At 36.2% G+C, this 17,835-nt stretch overlaps 1 protein-coding gene across 2 annotated transcripts in view; it reads right to left on the bottom strand.

Annotated features, from left to right (window-relative positions):
- Nucleotides 1-17,835, bottom strand: part of RNGTT (RNA guanylyltransferase and 5'-phosphatase) — a 171,021-nt gene that overhangs the window by 62,431 nt on the left and 90,755 nt on the right. For both annotated transcript variants that reach the window (XM_062489870.1, XM_062489868.1), the window contains one exon: nt 1,358-1,458. In XM_062489870.1, the coding sequence (XP_062345854.1) occupies nt 1,358-1,458 (101 nt within the window). The remainder of the gene's footprint in view (nt 1-1,357; nt 1,459-17,835) is intronic.

Below are 17,835 nucleotides of genomic sequence, written 5' to 3' on the forward strand. Positions count from 1 at the left end.
TATACATAACAGCACTGACAGTTTTGTATTTGAAACCAGAGATAACTAATCAACCAATACTCTTTTATTAATGTGAAATGAAAAGTGTATTGCATTTCATTTCTGAATCACAAGCTAGTACTGTAGATATGTAAACTCCAGCAGAAGTCATAAGAATACTCAAAAAACAACCTTCCTACCAAACAATGGGCAATTTTAAAAAGAATTTTTACATAAATCTTTTATATTACATTATCCTGTGACTTAAATAAATTGCAAACAAATATAAAATGTTGTAATGAGCTGATTATCTGAAGTAAAATGTATTTCTGTGTATTCTCTGAAATAGTTATGCTGTTACTGAAGACTTAAGATTGCATTTTCAAACACAAAAATTTGAACAGATAATTCTGACTTCATGAAACACTGAGATCTTATCAGTTGAGTATATTTTGCATAAAAAAACCATATCCTTAAGGTTCTCTCTATTCACCAAATGTTTTCATTACTGTGACATGGAGATGTCTAAAAGTTAAATGAGTGATTATTAGTACTCTGGAATATGCAAGCAATATCAGACTTAATTGTTTAATCATATTGCATTGCCTGTGGCACCAAGAAAAAGAAAAGTTAAATGTCAGTGTTTCAGACTATTGAATTAAATGAGTCCCAGATGTTAAAACACTAAGCAACCTAAAAATCATTAATTTAATTTCAAACAAAATCTTTTCCAAAGCAAGCTTAATCTAGTCATTCAGTCTTTCTCTTCCCCTGCCCAGCACAACTAAACATGGAAATAACCCCTATTTAACATGTGCAGTAACTGAACTACACAAATAGTACACAGGACCAATGTAACAATTTTCATGTCTTCTGCCATTAAAACTCACTGGTTTTGATTAAGATTTTAACAGTTTTAAGAACAATACCAAAGAATCCCTAATAAGGAAAAATGTCAGGCTTTGTTTTCCTCTAAGAAAACAAGTACTGTTTGTCATTGTGCACAAATCTAAAGTACAAGAAAGCTTTGGTTGTTATCATTTTGTCTAAAATCAATGAAAAACAGTTTTAGGAATTTAAGCTAATACAGCCTGCCCACTCTCAAAAACATACAGGCTAGTGCCAAATCCAAATGGGACTTTTTTCAGAAATTTGAAGAAACTTAATTTAAGGATGAGTAAATTCATAATATAAACATCTGCCGTTGTTTTCAGTACAACACTAATTACAACAGTTGCTTCTATTTTGAAGGAACAAGTTCTAGAGAATATAGAAAGTCTTAGCCCCAGGAAGTGTCAAGAAATACCAGAGGACAGATTAACTGCTAAAGGACATTCACACAAGTGTTACAGATTTAAAAAGGGAAGAGATTACATACCCCTCTCCACCAATTCTTGTTATCTTTAGACGAAAATCAACTGAGTTCAGGCTGGGTGGCTTCCATTTCAAAATATCATCACATCGACCAGGCTTGTATTTCTGAAGTAAATTAAAATGCAGTTTAATTATGCTTATTGGTTTCCACTGGTTTTAAAAGTAACAATTCAGCCTTTCAGACTCTATTAGCTGTCTCTAATGAATTACAATAGTTAGTGACTGAAACAATGAATACCATTACCATGGAGGTAGTTGTGCTTCAGTAGTTTATTTGCTTCTCCCTTTTAAAACTGCTTAGCACTGTAGCTCTGCCATTGCATATAATAAAAAGCTGAGAATGGAAATAAAAATTAGCATACTTCATTATCTCCCTCTGGGTAATGGAAAATTTCAAGAAAGAAAATAAGAGCACAGAAAGAAACAAAAACACTCATAGGACATATAGAAAAGACACATTTAAAGTAATCTCAACATTTTGGAACTATTTTATCAACAATATTGTTATCCATGTTGTTGGCTGACAAAACATGAAAAAGGCAGAAGCCACCATACTGCTAGCTCTCAGAAAGACTCATCAGAAACATGTTCTTTCATAGCAAAGGAAGTTATGTAAAGATTAAAGAACATAATGATATACCAGAACATAAATAAGAGAGCATCACTTGATAAAGAGAGAGGGTACACAGTTGAACCACAAGTTGAAAGGAACAATTTGCTCTTGAGTTAGAGCTTTAGTTTCTGATGGTCTCTGGTTTAATCTACTAAGCTATTTATCTACTATTATCTATTTATACTTCTATTTATAATCTGCTTTCATTTATTAAGCTGCTATTTTGTTTATCCTCAGCTATCAGTGAGAGTGAACTTGCTGACCCCTTCCTTACTGAATATCTTTCATGGCAATAGAGAAAATCTGAATTAACATGAATAGAGCAAAAGTAAAAAATAATTTGCAGATGCATAGAATGAGAGATTTTACTTCTTTATTTATATACAGTGAGAAAATTCACGCAATTTTATATAAAAAATAAAACTAACCAAGAACGTCCACTGTCTTTTGGTAACAGAACAGTCATCAACATCACACTGCACTCATGCTATGTAAAATATTTTCAAACTACAGGTTTTCTTGATGATAAACCTAACAGTTCTAGATCTAAAATGACAAAAGCAGATGAGTTTTCTGTTTTCTGATTGAAAAATGTAAAGTCACTCTTTCCAGAACAAATGCAGAGTATCTTACTTATCATTTCTTGATGAAAAGATGGTCATTAATTCTCAATGAAGAAAAAAGGATGGACCAACCTCTCTAAGTCACGACACTGAAATTCTGAGGAAAAGCTACATCTGATCTATATAAGAACCTTCCTCACTAGAGCTCTTGTATCCTGACTCAGACAACAGCCAACAGCATGTGCTCAGGGAAGATGAAAAGCAAGGCACTTAAATATGATATTTTCTACTACTACTCTTTTGGAAACTACCCATTTCGAAGCTCAGAGACTTCCTGATGTGGATGTGATTCAAATGTGATTCCTACATATTTAGCTATTTTCAGTTTCTCTGCATGAGCTTATACAGCCCCCCAGTAAGACCATGTAAACCTTCAACAGCTGTAAAAGCCTGTGGCACAGCCTTTCATGCACAGCCTGATTACCTTGCAAGAATAAAACTGCTACCTTTCGTTCATTTTGGACAAGTTTTTGTTGTTTTAGAAGACTTGCATTTCCCAGGGATCATACTAAGAGAGATGTTTAACAATCAAACCCCATTGTTTCCAGGGAGACTCATGGTACCATTTGCCTCTCTATGCATAGAAATGCACTCAGCTCAGAGGCTATCATTTTACATGTGCTGTTGCAATTTTTTCCTCCTCTTATATTACTCTACATTTATCTATATAAAAGTTTATGCACTCTTTTATCACTCAGCCACCCAGTCTTGTAAGAGCTTACTATAATTCTCCACATTTAGGACCAGCCCTTGCTGATCCATCAAGAAAACCTCATTGAATGGTTCATCCAATTTTCATACTTGCTTACATGCAGTACAGGTGGCTCCCTTCCCTGGTGAGGACTGAACAGTACCCCATCCCTTCACTCCTACTTTATAACCAATTAGATATCTGTGCAAGAATCTTTTAAGTGTCACGTTATTTTAGTTTCTTCAAGAAAATTTTGACAAGATGCTTTCTGTAAATCTTAGCAAGAAAAACCATACAACCCTTACTTAAATGAGTTTTGAACCCTTTGTTGGAAAGGCATACCTTCCTTTCAAAATGGTATGCAATTTTCACCAATTATATAAATGTTCACCCAGATACCAACTACTATATTCTTTATTGTTTCTACTCCTTTGTCTAGTCCATATACCAAGCTTACAGGACTTATTTCTTCTCTGATCTCCCATGATACCTGTTCCCACCTTCGTTTTTTTTTAAATTGGTATTGTATTTTCTACCTTACATGCTTAGGTACTAATGTAGATTTTTCATATAGGATCTACTATTGGATAAAAAAAAAAATGGATAATTTTTTTAACTCTTTTTCCTAGACTGACAATTTATATCCTCCTAAAAGTTAGTAAGAAACCAACGTCATGACAGACATGAACAACTATTCCAAGATCAGTAATGAAAAGCAATGTTTTGACAGAATATATCTGCATACCTGTAATTACACTGCAGGATCCACGATTTTGACTCAAGTTTAAAATTAACTGGCTGGCTTACTTGAAGGGAATGGGGGAGGATTTGTTCATTAAGATGGAGTAATTTTCTTTACCTTGAGAACCAGCATAGCCTGAGACAAGCCTCAAATAAACATTTCATTCCATCAATAAAAAAAATAATCTCTGGCACAACTCAAGTTAGTCAAAGATATCTCACTGAGAAAGCAATAACACTAAATACACCCTTTTGACTATTACATTTAGTTTTGACTACTGTCAAACAACAGCCTTCTTACTTCAGAGCAATTTTTCAATACCAAACACCTCGTAAAAGTAACAGGTAAATTACAGATATCTTTCAGAAACAGTTAAAAAGCCTTAGATAAGCCTTCAGAATTCAATGCTTGCAAAAGGAACGATTTATACAGTTCTTCCCTGGCCTCTGCCAACTTCTTCTGTTACCATGAAAGACAGAAATTCACAGAAGTCTGGCTCCAAAGGAGAATTCATTCAAAAGCCATATTATTAATCCCTAAGAAAGAGATTAATTTTTAACAGGTGAGTCCTGTTAAAACACACAGGATGGCACTAGTAAATTATTGAGTGTGAATGCTAAGTGCTAAATCAATTTCTTTAAACATGAGCTGATGCCAAACAAGAATTCTGCTTGTTAAATATATGGAAACTTCACCTTAGATGAATCACTGCATACTGCAGACCTGTTCTGCGTGAAGTTACTCTTTATTTTAATTCCAAACCAAAATGTGAAGCAATCTGTTTGAGCTCAAACTACACCCTAGCATTTTAAATATAGCATTCATAGCAATGATATCCTCATCACCGCTCCCCAACAAATATCTATGTACACGACTACTTCTAAAACATACCAGATTCCCTGTCATCTCAAATACAAAGTTCATGCTTCAATTTGAAACCTGTCAACCTAAGCACAAAAATTAGACCTCCACACCAAAAAGGTACATTGACAAATCAGAAACTATCTCAAATAGCTTTAAAGGACTGGACTAAAGGATGGACTAATTGGACAAATTGATGTCCCTTCCAATCTAAATTATTCTACAAAACTTTCTTTGCTTGCTTGTTCTTTAGCAGCCATACTGGGTGCAATTTAGTTTGCAAAAACAATGAACATTCAAAATAAATCTCCCAGTTGTTCGTATTTACTACAGTTGCAATAGCTGGGCAGCTCTGCTGCATGCAAACTGGATTCCATCAATGTAAAACCAAATTTGAAGTTTCCCTTTGGGGACACAACTAATGCCACACTGGAGGTCCAGGCAAAGGCTATTCCACTGCACTGCTACCTTGCACCTATGGAGCACAAACAAACCTGAGCTGTGAAGATATCCTGCAACACATTAAACTGCTGCTTCTAAAAAATAAGGGTATTGGTGCCTTCAGTTGGCTATGAACCCTAAGCTCTCCACTTTTTACTTTTTTTTTAATATCTTTTTACATCCACTCACCATCTACCCAATGTTTCTTCTATCTTTTCAGTAGTAGTAGTAGTAGTAGTATATAAATCCTATCTTCTGTGGCCATTCTCTCCTGGCAAAACCTCAGGCCCTTACTTTCATGAAGAGTATGAAGATCAGAGACAACAGATCTGTCAGAAGTAATATCGCAAATGTGCCTCTACTATGGGGATCTTGAACTTCAGGCAAGAATACAGTAACCCTAAAACTCAGGTGCACATCCAACACTCTGGGATGAAGAATCATCACTGAAGACAGCTCAACAGAAAGCACATCCTCTGGCATCCCTCTTAGGCTGCTAAACCCATTGATTTCTTACTTCAAACTCAATTCCATAGGCTCAAGTGGGTCTAGTCAAACCACTATGAGGGTTTTGTTAGACCCTTGCTAGAACCATTTTAGCACTGCAGGGCACAGTTATGGGTTGCTGGTCATACTGAACCTCAATCTCCTGTCCTGTCCCAGAGTACTAAGACTAGTTTCCCCCTTCCTCCACAACTGCCCAAAGAGGGAGCCACTCTTTTTCTTGTCTCCCACCAAATCAAGAGAAAGGCTGGCCCCTAAAGCCTCAGGTTCTGTTATCCCAACTTTTGCTGACATATTTCTTGTCAACTGCAGGCAGTCTCACACACAGGTTTGGGATTTGTTTAAAGCCATGTGACAGCATTAGCATTCAGTGGATGGCACAGCAGAAAGCTGAAAGCCTAGACAATGGAGATATCAGAGGCCGACAAGGAGGATAAACTTTAACTCCAAATAGCTGCTTCCACATGGGCTATATGTTTCTGCTTAGTATTTTGTAGGAGGAAGAGCAGGGTTAGTTTCTGGGACTGTATTCTGGGCAGGCAGTCTGGGGTGTGGGGTGGTGTTGACTCACCATGAAGACACCCACCTGGAAGACTGAGTGACTTCAGCCTAAAGTCTAGACAAAACAAACAGCTTCTCCTAGCGACTGAAAAGGAAGAGGTGGTGGGATGATCAAGAGAAAAGTTCGTGTCTCATCAAGAAGGGGAAAAGAAGGTTCCCTTTACAAGGATGGACGTCTCACTATCCTACAAAGTCTAATCAGTCAGTTCTACCTCCCATAATCCTTACTAAATACCACCCTCCTGAAGTGCAAGCAGCAGCTAACACAGGCCACCTTATATTTCCCTTCCTCCGTATCTTCCCTCATTCCTTCCAAATGATAGGAAGCCAGCAAATAAGCCAACTCTTTTCTTCTAAGTGACACAGAACTGCTGCATGTGAGCTCTAATTTCTCCTTAGTAAACTGGTCAGACCTAGCCCTGCAAAGTATCTGAAGGGCTGCAAGGCTGGCAGCTGCAGGCACACACCAAATTAGAAAGAAAGCAAACATAAAGGGCACAAAAAACTCAGAGAAGGTTTGTTTGCATTGTCATGCTTGCCTAAGAGGTATGGAAGGTTGAGTATTTTTGAGGCGTGAGGGCAGAGCAGGTGGGAGGGGATGGGGTTAATCAAGACTGGGAAACTACTGGAGTTCTTTTAAATCATTAAATATCATTTGCCACGTTCCAAATGATAATTGCTACTAACCATACTGAAAATGTAATAAAGTGCAATTAAGTATCCTTGAATATGAAATATAAATACTAAATGTAAAGCTTAACTACAACAAACCTATAATGACAACAAATCTGCTCCTCTTACAACACAAAATAGTGTTAAATGCTTTATCTGAAGAGCTCTACTTAATTCTGAGGCCTCTTAATCCACAGAGCAGCTGCTGGCCTGCCCAATCTAATAGTTTGCATTCAGCTGGGTAAACATAAAGACAGAATAATTATCCAAAACGTATTTTTATTTTCTTGCACTACAGACCCTGGATCATTTTAAAGAACCTAATGGATTGATTATAATCAATCATTTCAGGATAGACTTTATAAAGAAATGAGCTGAAGGCATGGAAGTTGCTAATATTGTTGGCAGATTATGTGAATAAATCACAACAATGGATCAAAAAAACAAAAGATCTAAGGCAATCATTGAGTCAATTGCATATTCATAGATTTTTAAGACTGGAAACCATTACTGGGCCCATTGAGTTGGCTGACTCGCATAAAGGACGGAGAAACTTGAACAGCAATATTTATATCAAGCTTTTAGCTCCCATTCAAACCACAGTAATGTTTATCTCAAGTTTATAATCCCTATTCAAAATACAATACACCTTTATGAAAAATACCGACCACATAATGAAGAAATCATAACATGTGTCGTCAGAAAGTTACCACAGCTGTTTATTACAGTTGTGCTTAAAAATGCTTATTTCTACACTGAGTCTTGTTAATGCCTTGCTATAGACTGAAGCCTGGCTCTCCATGTAATTACTTCCCTTTTTAAGATAAAATGAGTAAGTCTGAGTCTCACTGCATGGGTAATTTCCCTGTTGGCTAACATACACATCATCATAGTGTAATTTCACAAAAGTCTTTAGAAGAGTAGGCAACAAACCTGAACTTACTATTCCAATATTCTTTTCATTGTTTACTCATACAGCAGTACACAAAATATATCTGCATTCTTTTGCATTGCACTGAGAGCTGTTGATAACTAGCTGAAATAATTATTTTCAGATTCATGCCTTTAGCTGGGATTTAACACACTCGTGGAAATACAGCCTACATCTGCCTGCATTCAAGCACCATCACAAGATCAAATTAGCCTACACAACTGATTTTCCAGGAAAGCAGGTAAGTTTACTGAAAAAGTTCAAAATACTAACAACATGACCATAAAAACATGCAAAATCCCAACAAAATCATTAAAACCCTTAAAGCCTTTGTGGTAATGTACTTCTTTAACTATCACCAAAAACAGACAAAACAAACACAAATACAAACAAAAGAAAACCCCACACCAAATACAAAAAAAAAAAACCAAAACCAAACCACAACCCAAACACAACCAAGACACTAAAATCTACTTGAGGAAAGAAGCGATGTCACCAGCAGTTAAATTGTGACCCTTAGCTCCTTCAAAAATTCTGCCTTCTGTACCTTCCAGCTTCCCTTCTCAGTTCCAACTCCTCCTGTTCCTCAAAGTGTCCTTACAACAACTTACAATCTCCCCATAATTCCCACAGACCATCACTGCAATTCCTCACGTATTCTATTTTCTTTGCCTAGGAAAAAGCTAGGCAAAAGGGAATGTGTCACCAGAAGTTTCTTGGTCATCAATGGATTAATGATTGTCCTTGCTCTACATTGAGCAGGACACTGAGAACTGGAAGAAAGGGATATACTAGTCTGATCACAGGCCCACTATGCTCCCTGGCTGAGGAGCAGAAAATCCAGCTTTTCTTACTGATGTCGGAGACAAAAAGGTTATTTGAAAAAAAGGGCTTTGAGAGCAGTGGTATCATCTCTAACTCACATCCTCTGACATGAAGGCAAAGTATTGCACATTATGGCATTTATGGTGTTTAGTGGTGGTCATCAGCAAACTAGCTTCAGAGATCATTCATCCCACCCAGAGAGAAAGCTACTTTGAATGTTGGTGGTCTAGGAGAGAAAGGAGAACGATGTCCAAGGGTAAATGACTCCAGATTCAAACAACAGGGTGTGTGACTATGAAGACTGATACACAGAAAAAGTGAATAAAATTAGTGTTTGATCTGGAGTGGACATTGGAAAGAAATAACTGGGCAACACTTTCTACTTAGACCAAACATCAGGCAGTAAGAGAAAAATATCGCTCCTTCTTGTCCTGAACCAACATATTTACTTGTTATTTAGAATACATCATAACTGGCCAGACTGACAGTCTTTGCCAAATATATTCCACATACCACAGAGACAGAAAGAGAACTCTTGGAAAGTCTAAAGAATTCAGAGGCATCTAAGAAACTTCTATTAATGAATGTAATAGATGAAACTTTTGACAAATGCATTTCAGCAAGGGAAAGATGCATAACTTCCACTGAAAAAAGGTGCTTTAAAAAAAATTTTTCAGTGGTATTCAGTGTCTCAAAGATTATCAGGATTCCTCTGTTCTTTACAAAAACAAATAAAATGTACCAAGAACTGATTTCTTTCTTGTAGACATTTGACATAACTTCTGTACAGACTCTGGAAATAAAGCAGGCATTTCTTTTAATAAATATGAGTCAAATTTTCCTGTATTTGTAAAGGAAATGCAAGAGATGTGATTTTTAAGTACTCCTAAGAGTGATCAGGCTAAGAGAAACTCCTGGATAAACATTGGTACTATCCAGACACCTGTCACTTCTGAAAGGCATTTCCATAGTGGAGACAAAACACAAGAATCTAAACACAGAATAGAAAATATGTAAGAACACAAAATGGCTGCAAATTTCATACAGCTCCAAAACACAATTCAAATGTTTTCCATTCTCATGCAAACAGTTTTCATGTGCTGCACCAAACCCTCCACCAAGCACAATCTGTGTCTAACCATGGAGAGAAGGCCATGACACCCTAACTAAAAGATGACCAACCAGAAAAAAAAACCTCCTTCCCTTAAAAAACCTCTTTTAACAAAAATAATGCAACAAATGTTGATGCTTAGTGTTCTACATTACTGACTCAAACCATCTGAACAATCAAAGAGCCACAGTCCTCACTAAACTTCAGTTTTTTGCCTGGTTCAGTTATTTGATCAGAATAAACACATTGAAGTTCAACAAATATTTGATCAGCTTGAAAATAAAGTTCTTAATGAATTCCAGATACTATACAAAGTAATGCTGTCACACCATTGAAAGCAAATCTGCAACAGTAACTACAGAGACTCAAAAAGATGGAGAAAAGACAAGTTCCTAGGCTGAACTCAACTAATACAGTGTCCATGGTTAAGCAAAAAGGATGACAGAGCCAGCTCCAGATAACACAGTTTTAAATAACTCATTACTTCAAAGTGAAGTCTCCGTGCTGCTTTAATTCCATACAGCCAAACAAATTCGTGTTAATTCTTTCATTCTTCCACATTAAAAACCAAAATAAGGAAAAATTAACATATTTTAAGACACAATCACATCTGTATTCCAGAAATTTTTCCTTTGAAGAGTTAAAGAATTAAGTAGGAATGATACTTTTCAATGCATTAGGACCAGTTAGCTGTCAATAGCTGTTTTGGAACACCTGTCTGAGAAAATGTTATTGTAACACAATTTGTCTTCTATGACAATGTGACTTGATGCTATATGAAGTAGAATGAAAACTATTATAACCAGAATTACCTATGAAATATTAAGCTTAACTGTCATACCACACTAAGAAGCAAAATATGCACCCATTTAAATACTGCTGGATTATGTTTTATACTAAGGATTTTAACACTTGAATGCAAATCAGGTTTAGAAGGTTAACCTGCATGGAGAAATTATTTTCTTAATATGTTAATAGAAAATGGCATTTTCCAAAAGTGCCTCTAATCCTCAAGCTAATGCAATATTTATATTGGACTTCTTTGGTAATTAGTGGGCTAAACATCTTCTCTTCTTGCACTTTAATTTAGCTTTGTACCTCCAGCTTCATTAAACATCTTGTTTCACAGCTATACTAATAGCTTTTCTCAATATTCCATTAAGCAAGGAGAAAAATGTAAGGGCATTTTATTCATAACTAACATAATTTATCTATGAATCCTATTAATATTTGATAAATGAAGTTCAGATTACAGCCAAAACTTTATAGCAATCAAAATGTAGCAGCCACATATTTTTTTTCTCCTCCCCCCAGGACATTACCATGAGCAGCAGAAATCTACTTATGATCATTTCTGTCCTTTCACTGAATACAGTGGTCTGCACCTAAAAATTCCAATTCCTGGGTTTGAAGAAAATTTTAAAAAGTAAATGGCATCAAATCATTGGCTAATGCATATATGATCCAAAATGGACAAACTGGTGTCTGCCTTTGATCACAGACTCTACTTTTGGCAAACTAAGTTAACTGTTGAAGACCTGCATACCTCTACCTTTGTGACAAATAATCTCCTGACAACAGAACTATAGTGCCCATGGTCAAAGGAACTGGTGATGGTCCATGGTTGCTACTTGAGATATTAGATTTGTATTGCTATTGATTATTTTGTAATCTTCTTATTTTTCGCCATCACTAACCTCATCTATAACTTCATTACATATTTTCTATGTAAGTTTTCTGAAAAATTAACAGAAGAATATAAACACTCAGGATACTTCAATTTGTCTTCCACTGCTGTATTGCACTCTGTATTTCACTTTGTATCACTAAGTTAAACTGAAATGGCCTCAGCATGTAGCAGCAGTGTAAACTGTCACCAGGAACTATTGTATTTACTTCTCCAGGTGAAATTTTCTTCCAAATTCAGCTTCACAATTCATTAACGGTTTCAACCAGAAATTAATATAATGGAAAAGCTCATATCTGTGGAACTTTTTCTCAGGCACACATTGTTAATTTCCACCTGTCTAGAAACACACATAAATAAACCCAAAGGTAAGAAGCTAAGTGGCTTAAAACAACTGTCCACAAACTGCTGGAAGAACCAAGATAACACAGAAGCACTCCTGGCTCACTCCTTTACTGGTTTTACCTTTCTTTCTCTCTTAAAGTAATGCTTATTATTCTTCTCTCTGCCCCAGCAACAAAACAAATCTTTGAAAGACTCTTTGGGAGATCATCTTCCTTCTAATCCTCCTTTCACACTTTTTCTGTGAAAAAAGCCTTGGTCACATGAAGCCAGTAATGTTGAAGAACACATCAATTTTCACTGTATAAAGTGATAAGTGTAGTTGCTTCACTGCATCACTTGTTTTATGAGCCTTACTGTTTATGTCTATTTACAAGTTTAAAGTGTTGCACATACCAGCCAAAATCTTCTCTCATTTCTCAAACCCAATGGCACCAATCTTTCTTCACCTTCTGTCCTTTCATTTTTACCACCTCTGTCCTAACTCAATCTTAAGTGTAGTCACCACTTAAATTTACACCACAGAAAGAAGGAAGTCAGTCTCTCAGAGGACTTGTTTCTTTGTGGCTAGTTAGTTTTTGATCAAAGGCTCTAGAAGTCCCACAAAAATTGGGTTGGATCAGTGGAAAGTATTCAATGCTTCAAGTCTGACAGCCATAGCAATCTGGTATAATGAAAGAATCTCCATGAACTGAGCAGCAGTGCTTTTGGCTGACTCACTACAATAACCCAATTTGGAAGCTGGGTAATTTATCAGTATTAGAGGCACATTTGCAGAAGCTCCAACCTGTAAATTTAAGGCTTCATCATAACATCGGTTTTGTTGACATTTTTAGTAAGCTACAATGATAATCAGTATACCAGAAATAACATTTCAGAAAATCCCCTCAGAGCCCAGAAGACTAATGAAAACTACCACACATACACAAAAAGATGCAAAAATACATATCAAAATACTTCTTGAGGAATGCCAATCTTAAAAAATAAAAGAATGAAGCCTTACATCAAAAGGCAATCAGTAGGCTGGAGCTTTTAGCTAGTCTAAACATAAAGAGAAATGTGCAAGTACTAAGAAATTGCAGCTTGTTGGTCTCAGACACAGTCCAATTTCTCTTTATAATTCCAGAGCTAAAAAGCCCCTAGAGCTGAACAGATATGCCTGAAAGATGATGCACAGAATTGCTGGCAGGATTTTTTCCACATGTTGCTAAATGTATGCTGCACAAAATTGTCATTAAGGGTTAGCTTATTACATCTTACAGGGCTACAAATCTCCTTGAATTAAATATTCATGAGTCTTGCTTGCAATACTGAATCCTGTGGTATTTTATAAGCAACAAAAGAAGCTAGACTTTTCAACTATGTATTCTAGTATATAAATTATAAAATTATGAGTTTTAATAATATTAAATTTATCATTAGCCATTGACATTAAAATAGCAAACCACATATTTCATATACTTATTTTCAAAAGGAAACATTCATGCAACATGGGAGTTAAATTCAACCAGCAGAATTCAGCATGTGCTTTGCAGTGTTTTTACTTTGCAAGTAATAAGCTGATGTACTCAGAGATGAAAAACAAAGTGGGGAAACACATATATATAGAAAAAATCAGTTTGTACTTCCTCTTTCAAGTCTCCTACAAGACTAATGCAACTTAAAACTTCATTTTCAGGAGACTGATTTGAAGAACGAGCAGGGAAAAATCCTCATCTAAGAAGAAAAAACATACCATGCCAAACAACAGAATGAAAGGATCCTGCCTACTCTTTGCGTGAAATTAATCCTTGTAGTTCTGACTTAGGAACAAACAAGCCAGTGCCCCTGGGTAAGAGCAGGTTAGGTTGAATAGGGTAGCTATTTGCTGAGCACAGTAAGTAAAGGGAAAATAAATACAGGTTGTATTTTAAGAACATTATTGAAAAAAATTCCAGTTACTGTGATGTTAGTTGCTACCCTTCTTGGGAAGGGCATTCTTCCATTAAAAGCAGCAGTTTTAATGTAAATTGCTAATACTGCCTTGTAACCAAACAGTAGTTCCTTCCACATCTGATTGTTTTACCCCTCCTACAGAGCATGACCACAAAAACACCCATCAGACATGCAACACAAAATCTCTGGTTTGAATACTGGGACTGAGCAACTGCCATGAAGAACCTGTTCCAACTTCTCCGCTGCTGGCAGGGAGCTTTCATTCTGTTACTGGCAGAAGGTTTAGAGTCAGACTTTTTTCTCCTTTTCTTAAATGGTTCTTCTTTAATTATGCAAAATGTTTAAATGTTAATGCAGCTATGCTTCGAGCAGGCAAGCAGCTGAAGGGCCAAAGAATCAGGGGAGGGGGTAAGTGACAATTACCATTTGCAAAAACAAATGTCATCAGGTTTAGCTGCTATTTAACAGTTTAACATTTTAACAAGGAAGAATAGAAGGAGTAGTTAAGCACAGCTTTTCCATAAACAAAAGTAGAATGTATTTAAAAAACAGAATTATATTTCTTAAGAAAGAGAACTGCAACTCATAGAGCCAATCCATCAAGTGAATTGAAATGTCTGATGTGCAGTCACTGGGAAATTCTGGGATAAGAAAGCAGACAAACCTGAGCCATTTCAGGAGAAGCTTCCTTCAAATCTGATTTCTCTCCCATGCATCCTTTTTCTTTAAATCATAAAAAGACAACAGTCCTTTCCTTAACATCTAGAACCTAAACCACAACTGATAACGCTACAGGAAAAAAATAACATTATTAATTCAAGCAAGAATCTGTGATGATGTTCAGAAGATAGTTTAAACATCTCTTCCAACCTGCAAGATAAAGCAAGTTTATCACTCCAATGGAAAACGTTACTAAAATGCTAAGATAATAAGTGAGCATGCTAGTATGATTTCTGAGATAATAAATTAGATCTCTGTTAAGCTCAATCCTGCTTGTGATACAACTTCAATAGAATCCTTCAAAAGCTTTCTTGAAGCAGTGAGCGGTACAGAGATGACAACAAAGTGAACAAGCTCACCATGAACAGCCCCATCGATCCAGCAGGTACTCCAGAAAGAATTAGAGAGCCATGTGGAACTACATCTCTCTTGAACCCAAGAACAGTAAGTACCATGCTCATTTTATGAGCTGTCTTGTAAAAACCTTTTCTCTTGTATAGTACATTCTCAACAGAAGGGGAACATGACTTTTATAAACCAAAATCATACAATAAGCTATTTGTTGAAATTAAATTCTAAAGTTGGGACAAAGAACATGAATCTTAGCAGATGGGGAGTCAGCAGTACTGGTTTTGGCAGAAAGATGTAGAAATTCAGTTCAAGTGGAAATTAAAGGCATCTTAGCTAAAATAGAGCTGTAACAATGATAGCAGTGAAAGATGAGGGAGACTATTAGGTGAAGCACCATTCTGCATTTACCAGAATACTAAAATAGATGGATCAAAGTTTTAGCTGCGTTACATAGACAACACTTAGGTTATTAGGCTTTTGAGCACATTTTCTCCTCAGTTGCACATGTGTGTTTGTGCCTCCAAAATGTGTGAAATTGGGAAAAGCTCTGAAAAAAATGGGTTTCAAAAGAGGTAGCAGCTCAGGTCCTGACAACTGTTTATAACTGTTGCAAACAGACATATTACAGAATAATATGCTCCAAGAAGGTATTACAAGGGATCTAAAGCTTTAGACTCCCCCTCACAACTGGGGAGTAAAAGAGAAAGACCATTAAAAATCCAAAACCACTCTAGGACACTAAAATCTAATTAGAGCAGAAGAGTGTTGTACAAAGGGAACAACAGTCAGCTGTTCATTAGGAACAGAGGGAAAGCAATTTTGTCTTCAGGGTGGCATAAGAATATTTAATGGTGTTTAACTCCCTGCACCCCTCCTCCCCAGCACTCTTTGTACAGGACAGGAGAGGTCACACCGTGGTGTACAACAACCAGTATTGTTCCCTAACCCCTTTTATTCCAGCACCTGGGGATCATACCCATGTGCATTTAAGTAAAGGCAATCTTGCAGAAGAAAACTGTGAGAATGTGTAACTGCAGTCAGAAATGCAAGAGAGCAGTCAAAAGCTATCTGCAGGTGACCATGACATTGCCCTAACAGATACGAAAGAAACTCCCCTTTATGAAGGGCTGTCAAGATTTTCATGTCTCAAAACCACTTCTTTCATCTTAAAAAAAGAGCTTTTGTAATTTACCCCTAAGCCAATAGCTGATTCTTAAAGAGTGAGCTACATCATGACTTGAATTAAACATTTACTTTTATTCAAAAATTCCCCACCAGTACAAGGCAGTTCTCAAAGTATAAAGCCATTAACTATACAGTTAAACATACTTTGTTTCTATAACCAGCAAAACTTTACTTCTTTAATAGCTGTAGGCTTTTTTAAGCAACCAAGATGTGTACAAGAGCAGTATACCCAGATATACAAAATCAAGCTGGAATATCTATTCTAGCAAAAAAATTATCAAAAACTCATTGCTTTCTGCATGATCAAAATTTTAATAACTTTTTTCCCCCTCCGTTTTTTTCCTGGCCAGTCACCATTAATATTGCGAAGAAATTAATTAATATATAATTGCAGTGAGAAACTGCAGAGTTTCAGAAGTAATGGAATAACATCCACCAAATTTGATAGAGGACAGAACCCTACTTCTTTTGAAGGCCTATCAAAATATGCAAGCAAATGTCATGGAAACAGAAGCTCTCTCCATAGTAACACCACTTGTGGCACTGTAGCTAACCACTCTAAGATGCTCCAAGACAAGGTATTAGCTTAAAACCAGTTTTCATTTAATATTTGTTCCATAACATTCCATATCTCTATCAGCTGTAAAGATTTATCAAAAATATTAATAGTTCACAAGAATGCAGTGTCAAAACTGAAGTCAAACGTAAGTATGAGGGCAAGCTAATTAACTGTGATAAAGCAAGTCTTAGGAACACTGTCTTTTCAGAAAAAAAGCCAAGAAACTGATAGCACTGTAAAGAATTATTATATTACAGCTGATTTCTACTACACACTCTGACTCCATGCAACAATTGTCAGATGTGCAACAGCATCTCACATTAATCACATAGAGGGAGCTATAGAGTAAGACACACAAAATAAAGAGTAGAATAATTTTTTTAAAAATATAAAAATATATAATTACACCTAAAAAGCCCTTGCTATCTGCTGTTATACAAAAAAATTGTATTTTTTATCAACCAACCCAGCAACCAAAACTCTCAAAGCTAGCTAAACACAGACTCCAACTAGCATTGTGCTGCTCTCCATAGCGATGGACCAGCTTAGTGCACAGCAATCAGAGCCGTGAGAATGATTTTGAATAAAAATTTATTTGACAAATCCGGTCCTGTTTGTGAACTATCTGTATGCAGGTAAGACATACTCCGGGGTGGGGGGGGGGGGGGGGGGAAGAGGAAATAAAAGGTTAATTCCACTTCCCTGACTGTTACTAGATACAAGGCACATGGTACTACGTGTCCCTTCCATCCAGAAACTGAAAAGAATCAATAGTGCAAATGGGTACAAAAACACATTAGCTCTGACATTTTTGCAAGTAAAATACCAAGTCTTGCAAGTATAGAAAATAGAGCTTATCCTGCAGAAATTTTTAAAATGTCAACAAATAATCACCAAAATAACTTATCTGGTTGATCCTGTTCATATGCAAATTATGAAAAGTTACACTCCTTCTTCACTGATTCGAATAAAATAAAATAAAAAGTTTAAACCAAATCCTGAAACAATGAAAAGCATCAGCATCATGACTGCATTACTGCAATACTTAAGCTGTCTGAAAATAAATTAAAAAAATAAACTTTACCAGTCTTTGTACATGGAAATAGTCCCACCACTCTCTCTATATAT

Source organism: Cinclus cinclus, chromosome 3 (assembly GCF_963662255.1).
Source record: "Cinclus cinclus chromosome 3, bCinCin1.1, whole genome shotgun sequence".
NCBI classification, from domain to species: domain Eukaryota; kingdom Metazoa; phylum Chordata; class Aves; order Passeriformes; family Cinclidae; genus Cinclus; species Cinclus cinclus.